Genomic DNA, 26,041 nt, shown 5'->3' with positions numbered 1-26,041 from the left:
CTGGTTAGAACTCAGTACAGGCAGATTATAAGGGAGATTGTAACTCAATTGTAAGGGAGATTTGAAAATATAGTTAAGCTGTGTGCCAAGGAAGAGAAAGAAAATGGATTTTGGTGGAGAAAAAGCAGGGAGATATAAGTATACAGGAGTCCCTCTAATACATGGGTATATGTTCCAAGACCCCCAGGAGATGCCTGAAACCGTGGAAAGTACTAAACCCTATATATTCTATGTTTTTTCCCTATACATATATATTCGAGGTGTGACAGGAAAACTAGCAGGAATTTCTTTTTCCATCACAGTTTCAATAGAAGATTGATTTTTACCATTGATCTTTGCAACCTCAGCTTATGATTTTTTTCTTTCCTTATTGAGTTGAGAACTTGTTTCTTTTCACTTAAAGGAAGAACTTTACAGCTTCTCTTTGGCATATCCAAATTGCCCTCATCACTACTCTTGTGCTTTGGGGTCATTATTAAGTGAAATAAAGGTTACTTGAACACAAGCATGAAGATACTGTGACAGTTGATCTGATAAGCAAGAGGGCTACTAGGTAATTAATGGGTAGATACGCTGGACAAAGGGATGATTAACATCCAGGGTGATGCGGCAAGATGGTGGGAGATTTCATCAAGTTACTCAGAATGGTGCTCAATTTAAAACTTATAAACTGTTTCGTTCTGGAATTTTTCATTTAAGATTTTTGGACAACAGTTGATCTCTGGTAAATGAAATCATAGAAAGTGAAACTGCAGATGGGGGTGGGAACTACTGTATGTGGATTCTTTTTCTTTTGTTCCTTCATGCCTTAGTCTGTTTTGGAGTACAGATTCTCAGTGAAAGAACCACTCTATACCTAAATTTTCTTACCTTTGGAGTAATTCTTTTTCCTTTCCCTCTCTTATATCCTGTCTCCCTTTGCCCTCTCTTTCTGCTCTCCCTTCCTTCCACAAATATTAAATCTTTCAAGTGCTGCGCTAGATTCTGGGTATAAATCGGTGAGTAAGATAGTCTCTGTTACCATAGCAACAGTAATTTTTATGTTTTCTATTATTTACTTAATATTTTACCTAGTATCACATGCAGTAATATTATCTGATGACTTTGAAAATGAGAACTGTGTTATTCAGAACTGTTGGAAAATAACAAGAAAATAATGTTAATGGAAAACTTATAGGAAAAAAAGATGAAACTATTCCTATTCATCACTGATTGCTTTCAGAAGTAAGAACCTACATTGATGCTCAAAGTTCAGAGTTGACATTAGGGTTCACTCTTGGTGGTGTACACTCTATGGGTTTGGACAAATATATAATGACATGTATCCATCATAGTAATATCATACAGAATAGTTTTCACTGCCCTAAGAACTTCTGTGCCCCACCTTTTCATTCCTGCCTCCACTAACTGCTGGCATCCACTAATCTTTTTATTGTCTCCATAGTTTTACCTTTTCCAGAATGTCATATTGTTGGAATTATACACCATAAAGCCTTTTCAGATTGTCTTCTTTCACTTAGTAATATGAATTTAAGGTTACTCCATGTTTTTTCATGGTTTGATTGCTCATTTCTTTTTAGCACTAAATAATATTCCATTGCCTGGATGTATCACAGTTCATTTATCCATTCACCTACTGATGGACATCTTGGTTGCTCTGAAGTTTGGCAATTATAAGTAAAGGTGCTATGAACATCTGTATGCAAGTTTTTGTATGGGCATGTTTTCAGCTCCTTTGGGTAAATACGAAAGAGTACAATTACTGAATCATATGGTAAGATTATGTTTAGTTTTGTAAGAAACTCCCAAACCATATTCCAAAGTGGCTGTACCATTTTACATTCCCACCAGCAGTGAATGAGAGTTGCTAACATTCTCCCCATTCTTGTCTGCATTTGGTATTGTCAGTGTTTTGGATTTTGGCCATTCTAATAGGTGTATAGTGATATCTTACTGTTGTTTTAATTTGCAACTGCTTAATGGTGTATGATGTGGAACATCTTTTCATATACATACTTGCCACCTGTATATCTTCTTTGATGAGATATCTGTTCAGATCTTTCACCCATTTTTAAATCAAGTTGTTTCTTTCTCCCACTCTCTGAAGCACAGGGAGATTTTTCTCAGATAGTCACTGTGAGAACCTGGTTGAGCTCCTAGAAGCAAAACTCACAAAAGTATGGGTACCCTCTATGACTGGGTCCCCCTGGAGTTTTTAACTCTTAGACTGCCCACACTGAGCTTCCAGCAATTCATCAATTACAGTTTAGGTTTTTCTGCCTAGGCCCTGGTTCCCACAGAGTTTTCTGCTTTTGTGTTTCTGCTCCAGTAAGTTGTGATTCTCTGTATTCACCTGTCTCTCCAAATTTGGGGGACAGTGGTTTGCTCTGTGGCTTCAGTTCTCTGATGAATCTCAGAAGTGTTGTTAATTTTTCAGTTGTTCACTTGTTAGGTAGGACACAGTGGCAACTTCCAAGCCCCTTACGTGGTGGACCAGAAACCAGAAGTCCTATTATGTAATTTTAAAACATAGGTTTGTTATTTCCTCATTTTATTGTTGAGTTAGAGTAAACATGTAACTTATTCTTCTGTTTGAAGTCATTTGAGAGTTAAAGGGGATGCTATTAATAATTATCCCAGACATCAAATGTAAACTGTGATGATTACCTTTTTGATGTGGTTATACCTGATGAGGAAACTAATGTCTCGGAGCTAACAAGGGAAACGGTTGGGACTTGAATCTAAACAGTCCAATCCTTGACTCAATGCTCTTAGATCTATGCTATATATAAGAATCAGATTTTTGAAGTGCCTTGTATGTTTTTTCTAGGTCTTTGTCAGGACTTGTCAGTACTCATCATTGTGGCTATTCTTTACTGAAGAGAAACATAATTGAAACAAAGTATCACACATTATTTATTAGCTCTTAATGTATTATTTAAAATTTTCCTTTTAGTTGGAGGGCAAGAATTTTATTACATTACTTTTTACTTTACATACTACTCTACATAACCTCTTCTGAATCTGGAAGTTGTTCTCCTTCCCAGAATTCTGGACTTGAAAGAGACATCTAGTTAAACCTTTAGTTCTGTAGATAAAAAGGCCCAGATGATGTAAATAACTTGCCAAATAACACAGCTAATCACTTGTAGAATCTAGCTAAGAATTGAGAGGCAGAAAAAGATAGTGATTAAAAATGGAATTAGGTTGCCTGCCTTCTACACCCTACAGCCTGCAAGCCTTTGGGCAAGTGTATTTTTCCTTTCCAAGTCTCACTTTGAGGAAAGTGTAATTGAGAAATAATAGTACCTATCTCAGAGTTGTTTCAGGTCTATGTCTGGCACATAATCAGGACTGAACAAATGGTCTCTATTATTATTTTTATCTGAATCTATATATTTCCAGTGAAGTGCTTTTAAAAACATGGTGCCTTTGAATCTCTTCAGGCAATGTCTTTCTGAGATCTAACAGTGTAGGTCTTGAGCCTGCCAGCAGGCATTCATTGATTATTTCAGTTGCCTACTTGTATAACTAAGAGTGAAAAAGAAAATAATTTCATTGGCCATTTCTGGGACACCACTAAGCATAGACTTTTCTGCCTTTTCAGAAATAGGGAGTAGTGAAGAAAATACTTTTAAAATTTAACTCTTATTTTTATTAATGTTATAAATGTACATCACTTCAGAAAAACCAGTCTCTAAGGCTTTTAATAAAAACTTTTAGTCCCTTGCCCACTCCTCCTGACTCTGGATTACTGATTTCCAGAGAATACCACTTTCAACCCTTCTAACTTTCTTTTGTTATTTACCTCCATATTTAAGGATTTGGCTGCCTCCCATACCCACATATACTTACACACACATATATACACTTACCTCCCCAATTCTACTAATATAACTATATCATATTTTGCTAAATGAATATTTATGATTCTAAAAATATTATTCACAGCTGAACCATGTGTTAAATTATGATTAAATTTCCTTTCTTGAGTGATACTGCTGTCTTTGAGGTTGATAGTTGTCTCTTTTTTTGTTTGTTTGCATAGTCTACGTATCTGTCACCAGTGCATTCCCAACCTCTCCTACAGAAGTCTAAATCTCTTAATACCTTCAAAAGCATTAGGCTTTAAGTATCCTATCACTTTCATTTTCTTTTCTTGGTGGGGGAAGATATCTCTTCAGTAATCTTTGTCCTCTTATTCTAATAGATACTGACTGCTCTCCTGGCCTTAAACCGGGATCTACATCATCCTAAAAATTTCCTTCTTTTTCTGGTTAGATTGGATTCCCTGCTTCCTGGATTTCCTGTCTACTTCTTTGTTAGTTTGTTCCCATGTTTGGTGGAACACATCTTTTAGTAATTGTCCCTCCCCTCACACACAAAAAAAGGAGAAAGGGAGGTAAAATATTTTGAGATTTTGCATGTCTGAAAATATCTTTTTCTACTGTCACATTTATTGGTAATTTAGAATTCTAGTCTAGAAATTATCTTTCTCTCAGAATTTTGAAAACATTGCTCTGCGGGTTTTTAGTTTCCAGTTTGCTGCTGGGAAGACTGATGCTGTAATGTTCCCAAGATTATGAAATCTTATATGCCATATTGTGTGTGTGTAGGTATGTGTATGTTTTTCATATTGTGTTGGGCACGTGATGAGTTAATTCAATCCCTAAATTCATCTTTCACTTATAGGACATCTCATTGAATAGTATGTCCCCACATCTCCAACTGTTTCTGTTTGTCATTCTTTCTCTTATTGGAATGCCAATCATTCAGATGTTGTATCTCTGAATCATTTCTCTAGTTTTAAAAAAGTTTTTCCTTTCCTATTATTTACTTCTTTTTCTTTTGTTTTCTGGGGGGGTTCCTAACTTTGTATTCCAACATTATTATTTCTGCTCTCATATTTTTAATTATTATTATTATTTTTTTTTGCGTTACGCGGGCCTCTCACTGTTGTGGCCTCTCCCGTTGCGGAGCACAGGCTCCGGATGCGCAGGCTCAGCAGCCATGGCTCACGGGCCCAGCCGCTCCGCGGCACGTGGGATCTTCCCGGACCGGGGCACGAACCCGTGTCCCCTGCATCGGCAGGCGGACTCTCAACCACTGCACCACCAGGGAAGCCCTCATATCTTTAATTATTGAAAATTATTTTTGTTTGTTCAAAAATTTCCTTTTTATGGCATTCTATTTTTGTCCCATGAATGCTATGACCTCTCCTTTCTGTCTAAGGATATTAATACAAATAATAGTTTTCTTCTGTATTTTGCATTATCTTTGTTTTCTTTAAGTTCAGCTTTATAATGTTTATTTGTTTTGGTCTCATATTAGTGAATCTCCTTGGCTGTCCATTGATATTTAAGAGTGAAATATTATCAGGTGGTTGGAGTTCTGTGTGGGTGTTCTTGAATTATGGAATGATAGACTTCACAGCAGAATGATTTATTGGACTATTTTAATTATTGTTCCTTCGAATATCAATATATATGTTTTTCTCTTGGAATGGTTAGTATCCCCAGACCATTGTTCCAATCTCTTGCTTGGGGGGTTAAAGTCTGCCAGCCATCTCTTTCCTGAAGTCAAATTAGGGAACTGGCCTGGGGAGGGGGGTCCCTGCCATTCTCTATGTAGAATTTTACTTAATCATCCTCTTTTAATACCAGATCCATCCAAACCGGGCCAGGTACCCATGAGTTCAGAGTTTTTTCTAGTTCAGTCTTTCCAGAGAGTAAACCTTCACTGTCCTGTCAGGATGGACCAGGGCAGCTCCTAGCTATGTTACCCATGGAAATCTGACTGCTTCCATCCAGTATTTCTATTTTCAGCTTCAGCTGCCACCACCACTCTCCATAGTTTTCAGGGCTTTCTGTCCCCCAGGTCTTGAATCTTACTGAGATGCTGTGATATAAATTATTTAGTTTCTGGACGTCTCCTTTTGTTGGCTTTCTTGGATGCAGTTTTCCTCTTTCTCTGATATTTTAAGTTGGTTAGCAGTCATCCAGCTAGATTTACAGTTTAAAAAATTTTCTGCATTCCTTTCCCATTTTCTTTGACTTTCTTGGTTTAAGCCTTTTAAATTAAAAAAAAATTTTTTTTTACCACGATAAGCAGTATATTGGTTAAAAGCATGGACTCTGGAACCAGACTGCCCAGATCCACTTCTTATATGACCTTGGGAAAGTTATTTAATCTCCCTCTGCCTTAGTTTCCCCATCTTAAAAAAATTAGTGGTTGGAGTACTTTTTAAGATTAAATAACTTCCAATGCTTTATTTTACAGATAAGGGAAACTGAGACCCAGAGAATTAAATGACTTGCCTTGAGACTAGAATCCAAGGCTCAGAATTCCTATTTCAGGCTTCTATTAAGTCATATTTCCTTTTCTGTGAGTTTATTTTTGGGGATGATGGTATCCTATACGTAGTTTTCTTCTTTTTATGTTTTTGACCTCAGGTACTCAGAACTGGATCAATAATAAGCTTTGGTTTATGACACACCCATATCATTGGTCCATGTGTAGCCTATTTTTTTTGTTTTTAGTAATGTGATACATAAAAAATTAAAACATCCATATTGTGTGCAGTCCCTGGGAGGAAAATTTAAATGTATCATTTCCATGTATGCGTAGTACAAAAATAAACTCATACATTTGAAAGTATTTTGGTGAAGCAGCTATTTGTTTTTTTCTCTCCTGAATCAAGGGTTATCTTATGGATGGGTGGTTTGCAACTCTCTGCCTCAACCCATTGACCTTCACCAGACTGGGGTAGTGGATTAGAAAACAAACTAAGATGGAGAGGAACAGGGAAAGAACCAGGATATGAGTGCTTTGTAATTAGCATTGAGACATATATGTCTCTGAAACTTGTTAGTATTCTGCAAATTGTGTAATGTGGGGTTTGTTTGTGATGCAGGTCTAAGAACCATTGGAGTCATCACCAAACTGGATCTTATGGATGAGGGAACGGATGCCAGGGATATCCTAGAGAATAAGCTGCTGCCGCTTCGCAGGGGTAATGTACTGTGTCCTGTACAGGACTTCCTTTGATGATGTGGCAGAGAAACAACTGGGAAAACAATGGGAAGCTGGATTTTAACGCCTCCACAGTTGTGAGGAATGGATTGATGATTAGTTAAACATTTTATGGAATGGCATGGTGTTCCCAAATGATGTATTAAAAATTATCCAAAGGGAGAACTATTCCTTCAAATAATAAGAAAACAGGAAAAGGAAGGTGTTTGAAGGGAGGGTATAAATATTCATCATAGATTGCATACATGTATACTGTTTAAGTCTGAATTATTTACTTGCCTGCTATATGACAAAACTGCTTAGAGATTTACTCTATTTACATGCACAGATCTTTTAAGGACAAAAGACAGTACTTAGTTAATGCTAAAAAAATCAACGTTAGCCAAGTCATCCAGCCGTTGTTAAATACTGATATCTCAAACTGAGTTTTGTAAAGGGATCTATTCTTCAGGCCCTGAAATAATTTTTTTTTCTTATTCAGCCTCTTCAAGAGCTTTAAAATTTCCCCAGAATAAATCAAAGGTGTCCCAACTCCATAGGTGTGTGTTTTGTTTTAGGTTACATTGGGGTGGTAAACAGGAGCCAGAAGGACATAGATGGGAAGAAGGATATAAAGGCTGCCACGTTGGCAGAAAGGAAATTTTTTCTCTCACACCCGGCTTACAGACATATTGCTGATCGGATGGGGACCCCACACCTTCAGAAGGTCCTTAATCAGGTAAAGATGTTTTCTCCAAGCAAAAAGAACAATGATAAAATATGTAAATGACTATTGGAATCCATATTTCTTATTTTTATACTCTTTTTCTAAACTAAGACATTTAGCATAATGATAGAAATTAAAAAGATGAATATGAATACTGGGATCCAGACTGTTACTATTCTAAGTGACCAGACTCCACCTTAATATTATTGAAAAAACAGCACGCAAAGCAGAAATACATATTTATTTGGAACAGTGAGCAGGGGAATACATTTTAGCACGTTTGCTCATAATATATAGTTATCTTAAGGAGTGAAACTTGTATATCTCTGAAAAGTCAGTCTCTTGGCATCTGTTTTTGAAATATCAGTCTGTGATGGTTAGGTTAAATTTTCTGTATGGTTTTGTTAGGATTGATTTGTTCCTTAATTTACAATCTTGAAAATACATAAGCAATTATTGATCTACATTCCTCTAAGAAGCTTTTCCAGATAATCCCTTTCCCTGTGACAGATAGAATTAGGCCCTCTGCCTCCCCTTGTCCCACGCACATACACATTTCTTGCATAAAAATTCAGCAGGCTTGGCCACATATTTTCCTGCCTTTAGTGGAGTTAAGTGTCATTGTCATTGAGTGTAGAGCTCCTACACCAAGTTTTGATCACATTGACTCAAACAGTGAGCAGCTTTTCTCACAAAAAGCACTGTGTAGGGGAGCTTCAATATGGCGGAAGAGTAAGACGCGGAGATCACCTGCCTCCCCACAAACACATCAGAAATACATCTACATGTGGAAGAACTCCTACAGAACACCTACTGAACGCTGGCAGCAGACCTCAGACCTCCCAAAAGGCAAGAAACTCCCCACGTACCTGGGTAGGGCAAAAGAAAAAAGAATAAACAGAGACAAAAGAGCAGGTACGGGAACTGCACCAGTGGGAGGGAGCTGTGAAGGAGGAAAGGTTTCCACACAATAGGAAGCCCCTTCACTGGTGGAGATGGCGTGTGGCGGGGGGGGGGGAGCTTCAGAGCCGCGGAGGAGAGCGCAGCCACAGGGGTGCGGAGGACAAAGCGGAGAGATTCCCGCACAGAGGATCGGTACCGACCAGCACTCACCAGTCCGAGAGGCTTGTCTGCTCACCCGCCGGGGTGGGCGGGGCTGGGAGCTGAGTCTCGGGCTTCTCTCGGATCCCAGGGAGAGGACTGGGGTTGGCGGCGTGAACACAGCCTGAAGGGACTAGTGCGCCAAGGCTAGACAGGAGGGAGTCCGGGTAAAAGTCTGGAGCTGCCGAAGAGGCAAGCGACTTTTTCTTGCCTCTCTGTTTCCTGATGCGCGATGAGAGGGGATTAAGAGCGCCGCTTAAAGGAACTCCAGAGACGGGCGCGAGCCGCAGCTATCAGTGAGGACCCCAGAGACGGGCATGAGACCCTAAGGCTGTTGCTGCTGCCAAGAAGAAGCCTGTGTGCAAGCACAGGTCACTATCCACACCTCCCCTCCCGGGAGCCTGTGCAACCCGCCACTGCCAGGGTTTGGTGATCCAGGGACAATTTCCCCTGGAGAGCGCACGGCGCGCCTCAGGCTGGTGCAACATCATGTTGGCCTTTGCCACTGCAGGCTCGCCCCGTATCCGTACTCCTCCCTCCCCCTGGCCTGAGTGAGCCAGAGCCCCCGAATCAGCTACTCCTTTTACCTGGTCCTGTCTGAGCGAAGAACAGACGCCCTCAGGTGACCTCACGCAGAGGCAGGCCCAAATCCATCGCTGAACCCCAAGAGCTGTGCGAAGAAGAAGAGAAAGGGAAATTTCTCCCAGCAGCCTCAGGAGCACCGGATTAAATCTCCACTATCAACTTGATGTACCCTGCATCTGTGGAATACCTGAACAGACAACAAATCATCCCAAATTGAGGAGGTGGAGTTTGGGAGCAACGATATTTATATTGTTTTCCCTTTTCCTCTTTTTGTGAGTGTGTATTTGTATGCTTCTGTGTGTGAATTTTATCTGTATAGCTTTGCTTTTAGCATTTATCCTAGGGTTCTGTCTGTCCGTTTGTTTGTTTGTTTAGTATAGTTTTTAGCACTTGTTATAATTGGTGGATTTGTTTTTTGGTTTGGTTGCTCTCTTCTTTCTTTCTTTCTCTTTTTTTTATTACTTAAAAAATTTTTTTTAATAATTATTTTTTATTTTTAATAGCTTTATATTATTTTACTTTATCTTCTTCTTTCTTTCTTTCTTTTTTTCCCTCCCTTTTATTCTGAGCCGTGTGGATGACAGGCTCTTGGTGCTCCAGCCAGGTGTCAGGGCTGTGCCTCTGAGGTGGGAGCACCAAGTTCAGGACACTGGTCCACAAGAGACCTCCCAGCTCCACGTAATATCAAACGGGGAAAATCTCCCAGAGATCTCCATCTCAACTCCACTCAATGACCAGCAAGCTACAGTGCTGGACACCCTATGATGAACAACTAGCAACACAGGAACACAACCCCATCCATTAGTAGAGAGGCTGCCTAAAATCATAATAAGGCCACAGACACGCCAAGACGCACCACCAGACGTGGACCTGCCCACCAGAAAGACAGGATCCAGGCTCATCCACCAGAACACAGGCACTAGTCCCCTCCACCAGGAAGCCTGCACAACACACTGAACCACCCTTAGGCACTGGGGACAGACACCAAAAACAATGGGAACTACGAACCGGCAGCCTGCAAAAACGAGAACCCAAACACAGTAAGTTAAGCAAAATGAGAAGACAGAGAAACACACAGCAGATGAAGGAGCAAGATAAAAACCCACCAGACCTAACAAATGAAGAGGAAATAGGCAGTCTACCTGAAAAAGAATTCAGAATAATGACAGTAAAGATGATCCAAAATCTTGGAAATAGAATGGAGAAAATACAAGAAATGTTTAACAAGGACCTAGAAGAAAAGAGCAAACAAACCCTGATGAACAACACAATAAATGAAATTAAAAATTCTCTAGAAGGGAACAATAGCAGAATAACTGAGCAGAAGAACGGGTAAGTGACCTGGAAGATAAAATAGTGGAAACAACTACTGCAGAAAGAATAAAGAAAAAAGAATGAAAAGAAATGAGGACAGTCTCAGAGACTTCTGGGACAACATTAAACGCACCAACATTTGAATTACAGGGGTCCCAGAAAAAGAAGAGAAAAAGAAAGGGACTGAGAAAATATTTGAAGAGATTATAGTTGAAAACTTCCCTAATATGGGAAAGGAAATAGTTAATCGAGTCCAGGAAGCACAGAGAGTCCCATACAGGATAAATCCAAGGAGAAACATGCTGAGACACATATTAATCAAACTATCAGAAATTAAATACAAAGAAAAAATATTAAAAGCAGCAAGGGAAAAACAACAAATAACACACAAGGGAATCCCCATAAGGTTAACAGCTGATCTTTCAGCAGAAACTCTGCAAGCCAGAAGGGAGTGGCAGGACATATTTAAAGTGATGAAGGAGAAAAACCTACAATGAAGATTACCCAGCAAGGATATCATTCAGATTTGACAGAGAAATTAAAACCTATACAGACAAGCAAAGCTAAGAGAATTCAGTACCACCAAAACAGCTTTATAACAAATGCTAAAGGAACTTCTCTAGGCAAGAAACACAAGAGAAGGAAAAAACCTACAATAACAAACCCAAAACAATTAAGAATATGGTAATAGGAACATACATATCGATAATTACCTTAAATGTAAATGGATTAAATGCTCCAACCAAAAGGCATAGACTGGCTAAATGGATACAAAAACAAGACCCATATATATGCTGTCTACAAGAGACCCACCTCAGACCTAGGGACACATACAGATTGAAAGTGAGGGGATGAAAAAAGATATTCCATGCAAATGGAAATCAAATAAAGCTGGAGTAGCAATTCTGATATCAGAAAAAATAGACTTTAAAATAAAGGCTATTACATGAGACAAAGAAGGACACTACATAATGATCAAGGGATCAGTCCAAAAAGAAGATATAACAATTGTAAATATTTATGCACCTAACATAGGAGCACCTCAATACATAAGGCAAATGCTAACAGCCATAAAAGGGGAAATCGACAGTAACACAAAATAATACTAAGGGACTTTAACGCCCCACTTTCACCAATGGACAGATCATCCAAAATGAAAATAAATAAGAAAGCACAAGCTTTAAATGATACATTAAACAAGATAGACTTAATTGATATTTATAGGACATTCCATCCAAAAACAACAGAATACACATTCTTCTCAAGTGCTCATGGAACATTCTCCAGGAGAGATCATATTCTTGGGTCACAAATCAAGCCTTGGTAAGTTTAAGAAAATTGAAATCGTATCAAGTATATTCTTGAGAAAGAACAACGGAGCTGGAGGAATCAGGCTCCCTGACTTCAGACTATACTACACAGCTACAGTAATCAAGACAATATGGTACTGGCACAAAAACAGAAATATAGATCAATGGAACAGGATAGAAAGCCCAGAGATAAACCCACACACACATGGTCACCTTATCTTTGATAAAGGAGGCAAGAATATACAGTGCAGAAAAGACAGCCTCTTCAATAAGTGGTGCTGGGAAAACTGGACAGCTACATGTAAAAGAATGAAATTAGAGCACTCCCTAACACCATACACAAAAATAAACTCAAAATGGATTAAATACCTAAATGTAAGGGCAGACACTATCAAACTCTTAGAGGAAAACACAGGCAGAACACTCTATGACATAAATCACAGCAAGATCATTTTAGACCCACCTCCTAGAGTAATGGAAGTAAAAACAAAAATAAACAAATGCGACCTAATGAAATTTAAAAGCTTTTCCACAGCAAAGGAAACCATAAACAAAACGAAAACAGAGCCCTCAGAATGGGAGAAAATATTTGCAAATGAAGCAACTGACAAAGGATTAATTTCTAAAATATACAAGCAGCTCATGCAGGTCAATATCAAAAAAACAAACAACCCAATCCAAAAATGGGCTGAAGACCTAAATAGACATTTCTCCAAAGAAGATATACAGATTGGCAACAAACAATGAAAGAATGCTCAACATCATTAATCATTAGAGAAATGCAAATCAAAGGTACAATGAGATATCATCTCACACAAGTCAGAATGGCCGCCATCAAAAAATCTACAAATAATAAATGCTGGAGAGGGTGTGGAGAAAAGGGAACACTCTTGCACTGCTGGTGGGAATGTAAATTGGTACAGCCACTATGGAGAACAGTATGGAGTTTCCTTAAAAAACTAAAAGTAGAACTACCATACGACCCAGCAATCCCACTACTGGGCATATACCCTGAGGAAACCATATTTCAGAAAGAGTCATGTACTACAATGTTCATTGCAGCTCTATTTACAATGGCCAGGACATGGAAGCAACCTAAGTGTCCACTGACAGATGAACAGATAAAGAAGATGTGGCACATATATACGATGGAATATTACTCAGCCATAAAATAAAACGAAAGTGAGTTATTTGTAGTGAGGTGGATGGACCTAGAGTCTGTCCTACAGACTGAAGTAAGTCAGAAAGAGAAAAACAAATACCGTATGCTAACACATACATATGGAATCTAAAAAAAAAAAAATTCATGTTCATGAAGTACCTAGGGGCAAGATGGGAATAAAGACACAGACGTACTAGAGAATGGACTTGAGGATACGGGGAGGGAGAACGGTAAGCTGGGACAAAGTGAGAGAGTGGAATGGACATATATACACTACCAAACGTAAAATAGATAGCTAGTGGGAAGAAGCCGCATAGCACAGGGAGATCAGCTCGGTGCTTTGTGACCATTTAGAGGAGTGGGATAGGGAGGGTGGGAGGGATGGAGACATAAGGGGGAAGAGATATGGGGACATATGTATATGTATAACTGATTCACTTTGTTATAAAGCAGAAACTAACACACCATTGTAAAGCAATTATACTCCAATTAAGTTTAAGAAAATAAAAGCACTTTGTAACTTTTATCTATGAACTTAAATCAGTCAAGTAATTATCGAAAGTTCTGATGTTCCCTCCTAGAAGGTATCAATAGAGGCTAACACAGTAATAGGCTGCTTGTTACATTATATCTGAACCATTTAGGCAAAACAATTGAAGAAGTTTTAGGAAATAAAAAACAGTGGTGTACTTCTATTTTAAGCGACATAGTACTTCTATTTTAACGTGAAATTTGTACTTTTAAATTAAGGGTAGATGAGTATTTGGAAGCCATGAAGCAGTGATAGTTGTGTCATTTAAAAATTATGAACATGGTTTAGAGAAGGAACACTGGTTTGTCATGCATGAACCATGATAGTCTATCAATATATTTAGCTCTGGTAAAATTCCTTTTTGATTACTGGTTTCATGCCTGTATTGGTCTAAGAAAAAATATCTTAGAGAAATATCACTAAGATGATTAGAAAGGTAAAGTTAGAAATAAATTAAGTTGTGAATGCTGGATGGATATGATTGATCATTTGGTTACTACAGGTGACCCCTAAATTATGGCATAACTGATTCTGGTTGACTGAAAATTGAATAAATGTTATACTGAAGATCTTTCATTTCCTACATAATCCGTTTCTGTATTGCTTCAAGGACCTTCATACTGTGTTTGAAATTAAGATAATTTTATTGCTGATTTAATGTGCACCAACACCTCTGACCGTGAGACAGTTACTGTGGCAAAAACTGCAAGAGAACTGGACATTTTTGAGGAATTGAAAGGAATATTATTGTTGCTGGAGGGCAGAAAATGAGGGAATGAGTTGTAAGAGATGAATTTGGAGATGCAGACAGTGGCTGGGTCCTACAGTGTTTGTAGGCCAAGTTAAGGATTTTGGCTCTTATCCTAAGAGCAGTGGGAAGTCAGTTGTTTAAGGAATCTGAAAAGGGGAATAACACAATCATATCTGTGGGTTAAAAAGGATTATGGTGGTTGCAGATAGGAAGTCCAAGAGTAGAGATGAGAGGACCACTTAGGAGTCAAAGTGAGAAATGATGGTAGCTTGGTCTCAGTTAGGGCCAGTGGAGATAGGAAAAGAAAGCAGATTTGAGAAATGTTTTGGAAAATTGAGAACTTGGTAGTAGATTAGCTCTGGTGGGTGATGGAGAGGTAAAGTCAAGGATAACTCCCAAGTTCCCAGGTTGTTATGAAGTCATCAAAATGGAGAACATTGAAGGGAATATTAGGTACTTTATTTCAGACATGCTGAGGTTGATGCTTCCAAGAGGATAAGTCAGGCAGGTGGTCTAATACATATACCCTGACCAAAGATAAGAAGTCTGGTCTTTAGATAACATGTCCATAGCCACAGGTGTTTGAATATTTATTGAAACCATGGATGAAATGATTGCCTTAGTAGAGAACAGACAGTGACCAAAGAAGAGGTGTAGGACCCACATTTGAGGAATATCAATATTTACAGGTCTGGCAGAGGAGAACAACTTGGCAAAGGAGATGGAGAAGGTGTTCAGAAAGGTTAGGAGAAAAATGACAGGAGCTGGGGTCACGAAAGCTAAGGAAAGAAGTGTTTTAGAAAGCTAGGAGTGGTCCACAGTATTGCTTTGCTATTGAGATATATGAGAAACAAATGGTAGAAACCAAGTATTTTGATTATTTACCACTCACATGGCAGTCAGGGGGCTACTACTTTCTCGTGGTTACTCTTAGATTTGGGGGTTTGTGTCTTGTGGAATTGCTACTGGGAATGCAGTCTTCTCTATTCTTCTGTTTTCTGCTTCAGAGCCATAATGGCAGCACATGCCAGGGGAATAACATGATAAGTCATAACTGTGGACAAGGGTATAATATAGTATGAACTATTGACAATTAAATAACTATAGATTTATTGAATAGATATATCCAGGTAACCTCAGATGAACATAAAAATGATTTGAAATGGTTCTTCAGTCAGTCTGGGTCTATTTATTCCCCTTACTTTAAATTTATTATTCTTTTTCCTACATTTCTATGAAGTTGATATTCTTTCTCTTGATTCTGAGTTTATTCCTTAAGCAGTTCAAGAAGGTGCTCTTTCTTTTTTCCTTTTAATTCAGACTTTCCTTAATTACACTGTAATAGAAAGAACATCAGGCAGGGAGCTAACCAGTCTGGGTTTATATCCCACCTTTGTTCTGAATGAATTGTGTCCCTCTTAGAAAATCTCTTGGAGAATTTTTTATCAGACTGAGCTTGAGGTGCCAGCAGATGACTTCAGTGGAAATGCCAAGAAGGTGGTTAGGTAGAGATATCAACAAGAAAGCTTGTGTGCAAGGTGAGAGGAAACACCTGCCTGAGCTATGGAATGGAGAGGAACTTAACAGCTGATAGGTACCTCTGAGCTCCACCAGTGGTAAGCCATTTGGTCCTGAGAACTCAGGCAGCACCTGTAACTCTCCATTTCCTTCATTTGTACCACATTCTAACTTAAGGTTCCTTTTGACAAGGTAGCTGATTTGACAAATCAATCCATGTTAAGGTGTTATTAGGCAGCTTCATTAGTAACATTAGCTGCCTTTTAACAGGGTATCCCAGACGTAAAAAGATTGTCCGAGCAAGTGACTTTAGCTGAAGGAATTTTGAGCTTCGCCGTAGGGCAGTGGATGAGAGAGTTGGAGTTATCTGTCTACACAGTCAGTCTCACATGTATGTATGGCTTTTTAAGGTTTTGAATGACCTGGAAAACAGTGAAGGGCGATTTTTGTCTTATGAGTTGATCTTCAATCTGTTGTATGATTTTGTTTTGTTTTATTTAGCAACTTACCAACCACATTCGAGACACCCTACCTAACTTCAGGAACAAACTGCAGGGACAGTTGCTGTCCATAGAACACGAAGTAGAAGCCTATAAAAACTTCAGGCCAGAAGACCCCACCAGGAAGACCAAAGCATTGCTGCAGTGAGTTACCTTTCCCTTCTCTTGTTCACCATTTTAAACTAACTCTTCAGTTTTCTTTTTCCTTAGTCTATTTGTCATGCCGTTTTCTAGGTTTTTTCATAAAAGTAAAGTATATGAGTGAGGCTTTGTATATGTCATACAGTGAGCCTTGAATCTTTGTTTTCTAAAAGAATAATTGTTGATATTAATTCTACTATTATAAATTTAACCAATGCCCAATCCTATGCCCAGTTTTATATTGTGCTTTTATAATTGGATTCAGTCAATGAGCAAAACCAACAGTGATAACTCAGCAGGGTTTTTTTGCCCTTAGTCTTTAAAAGTGGGCTAAGTTCCTATAGAAAAGCAACTGTTTCTATTATTGTCACTTGTAGTTATTATATTTTTATTTCAGTCATTTCATATCATCTATCTCTGTGTATTTTTCAATGCAATGAGAACCAAGGATTTCATTAAAAAAAAAAGTACACACAGTAAGGACACATTTAAATTATTTTTCTTTTTGGTAATGATTTTAATGTAGCCCTTTAGAAACACAAATGTGAAAACTGCCAAGTATCTTTTTACTCCTTCATGATCTTCCCATCTTATCCTTGGGTTATTAGATTTATCCCTGAGGGTTCTTGGGTTAGGATAGCAGAGTTGTTGGAGAATTGCCAGCCCCTTATGTCTTTTATCCTCATTCCTTCTTTCATCCCCTTTCAGCCTCATCTATTCTTTTATCCCTGTGCCTCAAATTGCCTCTCTCTCCACCAAAAGACCCCCACTGACCAGCTTACATTCCAGGACATCTGAAGTCCATCTCTAAAGATGATGCTTGCCACTTCTTATGGCCCCTTTCTCCCTCTGCAATCCTGTAATCAAAATACCCTTAATCTGGCATTTAAAATACACAACATAATTCCTTTTGTTTGTGGGGAAGTTTCTAAATATTCAAATTAAGTAACATATTAAATGCATTATCTTATATTCCTCCATTAAAAAAAATAATAAGATCATACGGAGGAAAGAATTTTATTCTTGGATTTATCTCTTTCCTAGTTTATCTTTTCTTTTTATTCTTGGCTTTGATTAAGCTCCTATAAAAAACTCTCTAAGTTACAGAGAAAGGAAAGCTATTTCTGTTTAGGCACTAGGTCATCATCCTAACACCCAACTGAAACTATTCTCTTTGCAAAGACTGGGTCTTGCCTCTGTAATTCTGTTGGACTCAGATTACACTTTTCCACAGCTGGTTTCTTCCCTTGTTAGGGAGCTGATTCAGCTCCTTCTTTCCTTTTTTCCTTCTTTCCTTCCTTCCTGCCTTTCTCCCTCACCCCCTTTCTTCATTACTTCCTTCTTGCCTTGCTCTCATCTCTGTGTATCCTATTTGATGGCTGGCTCTGTGCTAACTACTGGGAATTCAATAATGAATAAGATTTTAACCCTCAAAAAGTGGCCACAGTAGAGCAGTGGAAACAGACATATAAACAACTGTGTTAAAATTTGTTAAATGCTACATTTCTGGTAAGAATAAAATGTTAAGGGAACCCAGGTAAAGAGCACTTACATGCGAGGAAGGGTGTGAATTCACAGAGAAAAAGATACTTGAATGAGACCCCGAAGTATGGGAGGAGTTTGTCAGGTGGAAGAAGGAGGTCAAGAGAATAGTGTGAACTTCGGTACAGCTTGTTCTAGTGGGCCAGGTGGCTGGGTTGTAGGATATGGGGAATGGAGGTGAATTTTCTAAAGTTACCCAATGTTTCATACCTTTCCAGGTGTTTAAAGTTAGATTAATATTAGCATATGCATGAACATAGCTACATCTAATTATATTCTAAGTTTTCTGGCCTAAATATAATTCATCCATGATTTTGATGAAAGAGAATAAAAAGTTCAGGTTTTAGGTGGTTTGAATTTTTTTCCCAATCTAACAGATTCTGAATTTGAAAGTGTTCCAGTATGTCAAAATTAGAGTTTCTAAACCTACTAATCACAAATACAAGTAGTCATTTTTTCTCTATAATATATTTCTTTGTTTTTTTACCAACTGCCTTAAGGTAATTCATTCCTTCATTGAACTTATGGAGTACCACTCGTATGCCAGGCAGGGGGAAATAAATAAAATGCATGGTCCTTGCCCTTTGGAGAGAGACTGATAGATGCACGATGGTGATGTACTCTGCTAAGTGCTATGCTGAAAATATTCTGAGAAAGCCAAGGAGGGGCCCTTCATCTGGGTGGCAATGAGTGGTGGTGGGGAATAGGGCTGTGGATCATGAAAAGTTTCCTGTAAAAACTAATGCTTGAACTGAGTCTTGAAGGACAGATAAAAATTAGCCGGACAAAGAAGCACAAGGCAGATCAGAAAGGAAAACAAGTGTAAAAGCACAGAGATTTGGTACATGTGGGGAACTGCAAATAGCTTCTTCATGGTTGGCTTGGAAGGTGAGTGGGGATGAGAAGTAAGAGATGGGGCATCCAGGGCCAGACCACGGAGAATCTTAGGTGATGGGGTAAGGAGTTGTAATTTTATTAAATTCTGAGGAGTCATTGGAAAACAAGGCTAGACCTAGTTGTAGAGGGGCATGGATGGGGAGTTAGAAATTTATATTGTTCTGGCAGAATGAGGTCTGTGATGCTGGGCCCAGGGAAGAGCGTAGCTCATGAAGTATGAGGGGGCTCAGCTGGAGCAGTTGGAACACTAGGTGATTGTAATGTCACAGGAGTTGTGGCTCATTTGACTATTATATATAAGGTTTTATTGCTTAAATTTAATTCTTAATTTAAGTATTTTAAAATACCATTTTATGGTTGCAGCTAAATGGGCGAATGCATTTAATACACAGATATTTAAAATATATATTTTATTATTATTTAAAAATTATTATTATTATTTTCTACTTGGGGGTATGTATTCAAAAGAATTGAAAGCAAAGGCTTGTACAGGTATTTGTACATTCATAGGAGCATTATTCACAATAGCCAAAGATGGAAACAACACAAATGTTCACTGATGTATGTATGGATAAACAAAACATGAGGGGTTTTTTTGTATATACATTCAATGGAGTATGCTTCAGCCCTAAAAATGAAGGAAATTCTGACACATGCTACAACGTGATGAACCTTAAAGATATTATGCTGAGTGAAATAAGCCAGACACAAAAGGACAAATACTGTATGATTCCATTCATATGAGGTACCTAGAAGAGTCAAATTCATAGAGACAGAAAGTAGAATGGTGGTTGCCAGGGGTAGGGGGAGAGGAGAATGGGGAGTTATTTTATTTTATTTTTTTTTGCTGTACGCGGGCCTCTCACTGCTGTGCCCTCTCCCGTTGGGGAGCACAGGCTCCGGACGCACAGGCTCAGCAGCCATGGCTCACGGGCCCAGCTGCTCCGCGGCATGTGGGATCTTCCCGGACCGGGGCACGAACCTGTGTCCCCTGCATCGGCAGGCGGACTCTCAACCACTGCGCCACCAGGGAAGCCCGGAGTTATTTTTTAATAGATACCAAATCTCACTTTAGGAAGGTGAAAAAGTTCTGGAGATGGATGGTGGTGATAGTTTCACAACAATGTGAATGTACTTAATGCCACTGAAATATACACCTACAAATAATAAAAATGGTAAATGTTATGTATGTTTTACAAAAACAAACAAACCAAAAATCCCTCCAAAGCAGAAACCTGATCTTCTCAATCCTCTCCTTAGGATCTTTTAATGATTTCTGTTTACAGTTAGCATGGGCTGCAAGGCCCTGCATGACCTGGCTGGTGTTTACTTTGCCAACCTCATTTTGGGAAGGAAGAAAGGGAGGTAGGGAGGGATAAAGGGAGGAATCAGAGCTGAGATTCAATCCAGGTCTCATGACTCTCAATGATATAGTCTGTCTACTGTAATTACCTGCCTCCTATATTTGTAAGTTAAACTTTATCAGCTAATTAACACCTTGGATCAAATAATTTAGCAATTGTTTTCCAATGTGATACCTTGCTGAGAATCCAGTCCTTACCTACATAATATGATAACTTTTTCATGAAGAAAGATATCCTGAGCAGGTAGCACTGGAAAATAAAAGCAGAGTGGGGAACTGCAGTCAGTTCTGATTTGTTCTAACTGGGGAAGCAGGGAAAGCTTTACAGAGGAAGGGCTGTTAGAACTCAGCAAAGCTTTAAGAAGAAGTAGAATTTCCATGGGTAAAGGATGGTAAAAAGGACACTGAAGGCAGAGGACAGCCAGAGCAAAGACAAGGAAAAATGCATGAGTGGAGAATGCCTGGGAACAGTCAGGTGGATGGAAGGGTGGAGCAGTTGTAGTGTAGACTGGAGGGGTGGGAGATGAAGCTGGGGAGGCACTTCAGGACCTAAAAGGGAGAAGGGAACTCAAAGCCATGATAAAGAAACTGAACTTTAAATAGAAAAGGAGAGTGAGTCACTGCAGTGTAGAATCAGAGCCAAGGAACCCCAGGAGTTTTTGGTGGAGAGAAAGGGAAAGGGCAATGTCATGGGCCAAGTACCTGCACCTGAGCGTGTGGGGACTTAGGATGGGGAAAGCAGAAAGATGGGGAAGAAAGAGGAAGGTCTCTTCCGGATCTATGCTCAGACAGGGAAATTAAGAGGAGGGGACCAGAGACAGGCGCTAGACAATTGTGGTACTGTTTGATGAACTCTAAAGAGTGTAGTTGGCACAGGAAACTATATTAAATATCTTGTGATAAACCATAATAGAAAAGAATATGAAAAAGAATGTGTATATATGTATAACTGAATCACTTTGCTGTACAGCAGAAATTAACACAACATTGTAACTCAACTATACTTCAATAGAATAATTTTTTTAAAAAGAGTGTAGTTCAAACCTGGAATCAAGAGACCTTAATGAAAAAAGTAACAGAGGTGGGTGGATCCTAGAGGGTTTTTTGTTGTTGTTGTTTGTTGTTGTTTTAGAAATTTCACGTAATGTCTGAAACATTTATATTAACATATTTCCATACAAATAACCCAAAGAAAGTTTAGTATTAGTTGTTCTGTTTGTTTGTTTGCTTTGTTTGTTTATACTGCAGGTTCTTATTAGTCATCAATTTTATACACATCAGTGTGTACATGTCAATCCCAATCGCCCAATTCAGCACACCACCATCCCCACCCCACTGCGGTTTCCCCCTTTGGTGTCCATACATTTGTTCTCTACATCTGTGTCTCAACTTCTACCCTGCAAACCGGTTCATCTGTACCATTTTTCTAGGTTCCACATACATGCATTAATATATAATATTTGTTTTTCTCTTTCTGACTTACTTCACTCTGTATAACAGTCTCTAGATCCATCCACGTCTCAACAAATGACTCAGTTTTGTTCCTTTTTATGTCTGAGTAATACTCCACTGTATATATGTACCACAACATCCTTATCCATTCATCTGTCGATGGGCATTTAGGTTGCTTCCACGACCCAGCTATTGTAAATAGTGCTGTAATGAACATTGGGGTGCATGTGTCTTTTTTTTTTTTTTTTTTTTTTGCGGTACGCGGGCCTCTCACTGTTGTGACCTCTCCCGTTGCGGAGTACAGGCTCCAGACGCGCAGGCTCAGCGGCCATGGCTCACAGGCCCAGCCGCTCCGCGGCATGCGGGATCCTCCCGGACCGGGGCACGAACCCGCGCCCCCTGCATTGGCAGGCAGACTCTCAACCACTGCGCCACCAGGGAAGCCCCTGCATGTGCCTTTTTGAATTATGGTTTTCTCTGGGTATATGCCCAGTAGTGGGATTGCTGGGTCATATGGTAATCCTATTTTTAGATTTTTAAGGAACCTCCATACTGTTCTCCATAGTGGCTGTATCCATTTACATTCCCACCAACAGTGCAAGAGGGTTCCCTTTTCTCCACACCCTCTCCAGCATTTGTTGTTTGTAGATTTTCTGATGATGCCCATCCTAACTGGTGTGAGGTGATACCTCATTGTAGTTTTGATTTGCATTTCTCTAATAATTAGTGATGTTGAGCAGCTTTTCATGTGCCTCTTGGCCATCTGTATGTCTTCTTTGGAGAAATGTCTATTTAGGTCTTCTGCCCATTTTTGGATTAGGATTTTTTTTTTTTAATATTGAGCTGCATGAGCTGTTTATATATTTTGGAGATTAATCCTTTGTCTGTTGATTCGTTTGCGAATATTTTCTCCCATTCTGAGGGTTGTCTTTTCGTCTTGTTTATGGTTTCCTTTGCTGTGCAAAAGCTTTGAAGTTTCATTAGGTCCCATTTGTTTATTTTTGTTTTTATTTCCATTACTCTAAGAGGTGGATCAAAAAAGATCTTGCTATGATTTACGTCAAAGAGTGTTCTTCCTATGTTTTCCTCAAACATTTTTATAGTGTCTGGACTTACATTTAGGTCTCGAATCCATTTTGAGTTTATTTTTGTGTATGGTGTTAGGGAGTGTTCTAATTTCATTCTTTTATATGTAGCTGTCCAGTTTTCCCAGCACCACTTATTGAAGAGACTGTCTTTTCTCCATTATATATCTTTGCCTCCTTTGTCATAGATTAGTTGACCATAAGTGCGTGGGTATATCTCTGGGCTTTCTATCCTGTTCCATTGATCTATATTTCTGTTTTTATGCCAGTACCATATTGTCTTGATTACTGTAGCTTTGTAGTATAGTTTGAAGTCAGGGAGCCTGATTCCTCCAGCTCCGTTTTTTCCCCTCAAGACTGCTTGTGCTATTTGGGGTCTTTTGTGTCTCCATACAAATTTTGAGATGATTTGTTCTAGTTCTGTAAAACATGCCATTGGTAATTTGATAGGGATTGCATTGAATCTGTAGATTGCTTTGGGTAGTATAGTCATTTTCATAATATTGATTCTTCCAATCCAAGAACATTGTATATCTCTCCATCTGTTGGTATCATGTTTAATTTCTTTCAGCAGTGTCTTATAGTTTTCTGCATACAGGTCTTTTGTCTCCCTAAGTAGGTTTATTCCTAAGTATTTTATTCATTTTGTTGCAACGGTAAATGGGAGTGTTTCCATAATTTCTTTTTCAGATTTTTCATCATTAGTGTATAGGAATGCAAGAGACTTCTGTGCATTAATTTTGTATCCTGCAACTTTACCAAATTCATTGATTAGCTCTAGTAGTTTTCTGGTGGCATTTTTAGGATTCTCTATATATAGTATCATGTCATCTGCAAACAGTGAGAGTTTTACTTTTTCTTTTCCAATTTGTATTCCTTTTATTTCTTCTCTGGTTGCCGTGGCTAGGCCTTCCAAAACTATGTTGAATAAAGGTGGTGAGAGTGGACATCCTTGTCTCTTTCCTGATCTTAGAAGAAATGCTTTCATTTTTCACCACTGAGAATGATGTTTCCTGTGGGTTTGTCGTATGTGGCCTTTATTATATTGAGGTAGGTTCCCTCTATGCCCACTTTCTGGAGAGTTTTTATCATAAATGGGTGTTGAATTTCATCAAAAGCTTTTTCTGCATCTATTGAGATGATCATATGGTTTTTATTCTTCTATTTGTTAATATGGTGTATCACATTGATTGATTTGCATATATTGAAGAATCATTGTTTTCCTGGGATAAATCCCACTTGATCATGGTGTATGATCCTTTCCATGTGTTGTTGTATTCTGCTTGCTAGTATTTTGTTGAGGATTGTTTTTTTTTTTGCGGTACGGGGGCCTCTCACTGTTGAAGCCTCTCCCATTGCGGAGCACAGGCTCTGGACGCGCAGGCTCAGTGACCATGGCTCACGGGCCTAGCCACTCCGCGGCGTGTGGGATCTTCCCGGACCGGGGCACGAACCTGTGTCCCCTGCATCGCCAGGCGGACTCTCAACCACTGCACCACCAGGGAAGCCCTTGTTGAGGATTTTTGCATCTATATTCATTAGTGATATTGGTCTGTAATTTTCTTTTTTTGTAGTATCTTTGTCCTGTTTTGGTGTCAGGGTGATGGTGGCCTCAGAGAATGAGTTTGGGAGTGTTCCTTCCTCTTCTGTATTTTGGAAGCGTTTGGGAAGGTTGGGTGTTAGCTCTTCTCAAAATGTTTGATAGAATTTACCTGTGAAGCCATCTGGTCCTGGACTTCCATTTGTTGGAAAATTTTTAATCACAGTTTCAATTTCATTGCTTGTGATTGGTCTGTTCATATTTTCTGTTTCTTCTTGGAAGTCTTGGAAGGTTATACCTTTCTAAGAATTTGTCCATTTCTTCCAGGTTGTCCATTTTATTGGCATAGAGTTGCTTGTAGTATTCTCTTAGGATGCTTTGTATTTCTGTGGTGTCTGTTGTAACTTCTCCTTTTTCATTTCTAATTTTATTGATCTGAGTACTCTCCCTCTTTTTCTAGATGAGTCTGGTTAATGGTTTCTCAATTTTGTCTATCTTCTCAAAGAACCAGCCTTTAGTTTTATTGATCTTTGCTATTGTTTTCTTTATTTCTATTTCATGTATTTCTGCTCTGATGTTTATGATTTGATTCCTTCTGCTAACTTTAGGTTTTGTTTGTTCTTCTTTCTGTAGTTCCTTTAGGTGTAAGTTTAGATTGTTTACTTGAGATTTTTCTTGTTTCTTGAGGTAGGCTTGTATAGCTATAAACTTCCCTCTTAGAACTGCTTTTGCTGCATCCCATAGGTTTTGGATTGTCGTGTTTTCATTGTCATTTGTCTCTAGGTAGTTTTTGATTTCCTCTTTGATTTCTTCAGTGATCTCTTTGTTATTTAGTAATGTATTCTTTAGCCTCCATGTGCTTGTGTTTTTTACGTTTTTTTCCCTGTAATTCATTTCTAATCTCATAGTGTTGTGGTCCGAAGAGATGCTTGATATGATTTCAGTTTTCTTAAATTTACTGAGGATTGATTTGTGACGTAAGACATGATCTATCCTGGAGAACGTCCCATGCGCACTTGAGAAGAAAGTGTAATCTGCTGTTTTTGGATGGAATGTCCTATAAATACAAATGAATCTATCTGGTCTATTTTGTCATTTAAATCTTGTGTTTCCTTATTAATTTTATGTCTGGATGATCTGTCCATTGGTGTAAGTGAGGTGTTAAAGTCCCCCACTATTATTGTGTTAGTGTTGATTTCCTCTTTTATAGCTGTTAGCAGTTGCCTTATGTATTGAGATGCTCCTATGTTGGGGGCATATATATTTATAATTGTTATATCTTCTTCTTGGATTGATCCCTTGATCATTATGTAGTGTCCTTCCTTGTCTCTTGTAACATTCTTTATTATAAAGTCTATGTTATCTGATATGAGTATAGCTACTCCAGCTTTCTTTTGATTTCCATTTGCATAGAATATCTTTTTCCATCCCTTCACTTACAGTCTGTATGTGTCCCTAGGTCTGAAGTGAGTCTCTTGTAGACAGCATATATATGGATCTTGTTTTTGTA

At 38.7% G+C, this 26,041-nt stretch overlaps 1 protein-coding gene across 10 annotated transcripts in view; it reads left to right on the top strand.

The window, feature by feature from the left end:
- Window positions 1-26,041, top strand: part of DNM3 (dynamin 3) — a 569,430-nt gene that overhangs the window by 185,826 nt on the left and 357,563 nt on the right. For all 10 annotated transcript variants that reach the window (XM_060296333.1, XM_060296364.1, XM_030875472.2 and 7 more), the window contains exons 5-7: window positions 6,914-7,012; window positions 7,590-7,750; window positions 16,513-16,655. In XM_060296333.1, the coding sequence (XP_060152316.1) occupies window positions 6,914-7,012; window positions 7,590-7,750; window positions 16,513-16,655 (403 nt within the window). The remainder of the gene's footprint in view (window positions 1-6,913; window positions 7,013-7,589; window positions 7,751-16,512; window positions 16,656-26,041) is intronic.

The sequence above is a fragment of the Globicephala melas genome, chromosome 1 (genome assembly GCF_963455315.2).
Source record: "Globicephala melas chromosome 1, mGloMel1.2, whole genome shotgun sequence".
Lineage (NCBI taxonomy): Eukaryota > Metazoa > Chordata > Mammalia > Artiodactyla > Delphinidae > Globicephala > Globicephala melas.
This window is presented reverse-complemented; position numbering and strand designations above follow the sequence as displayed.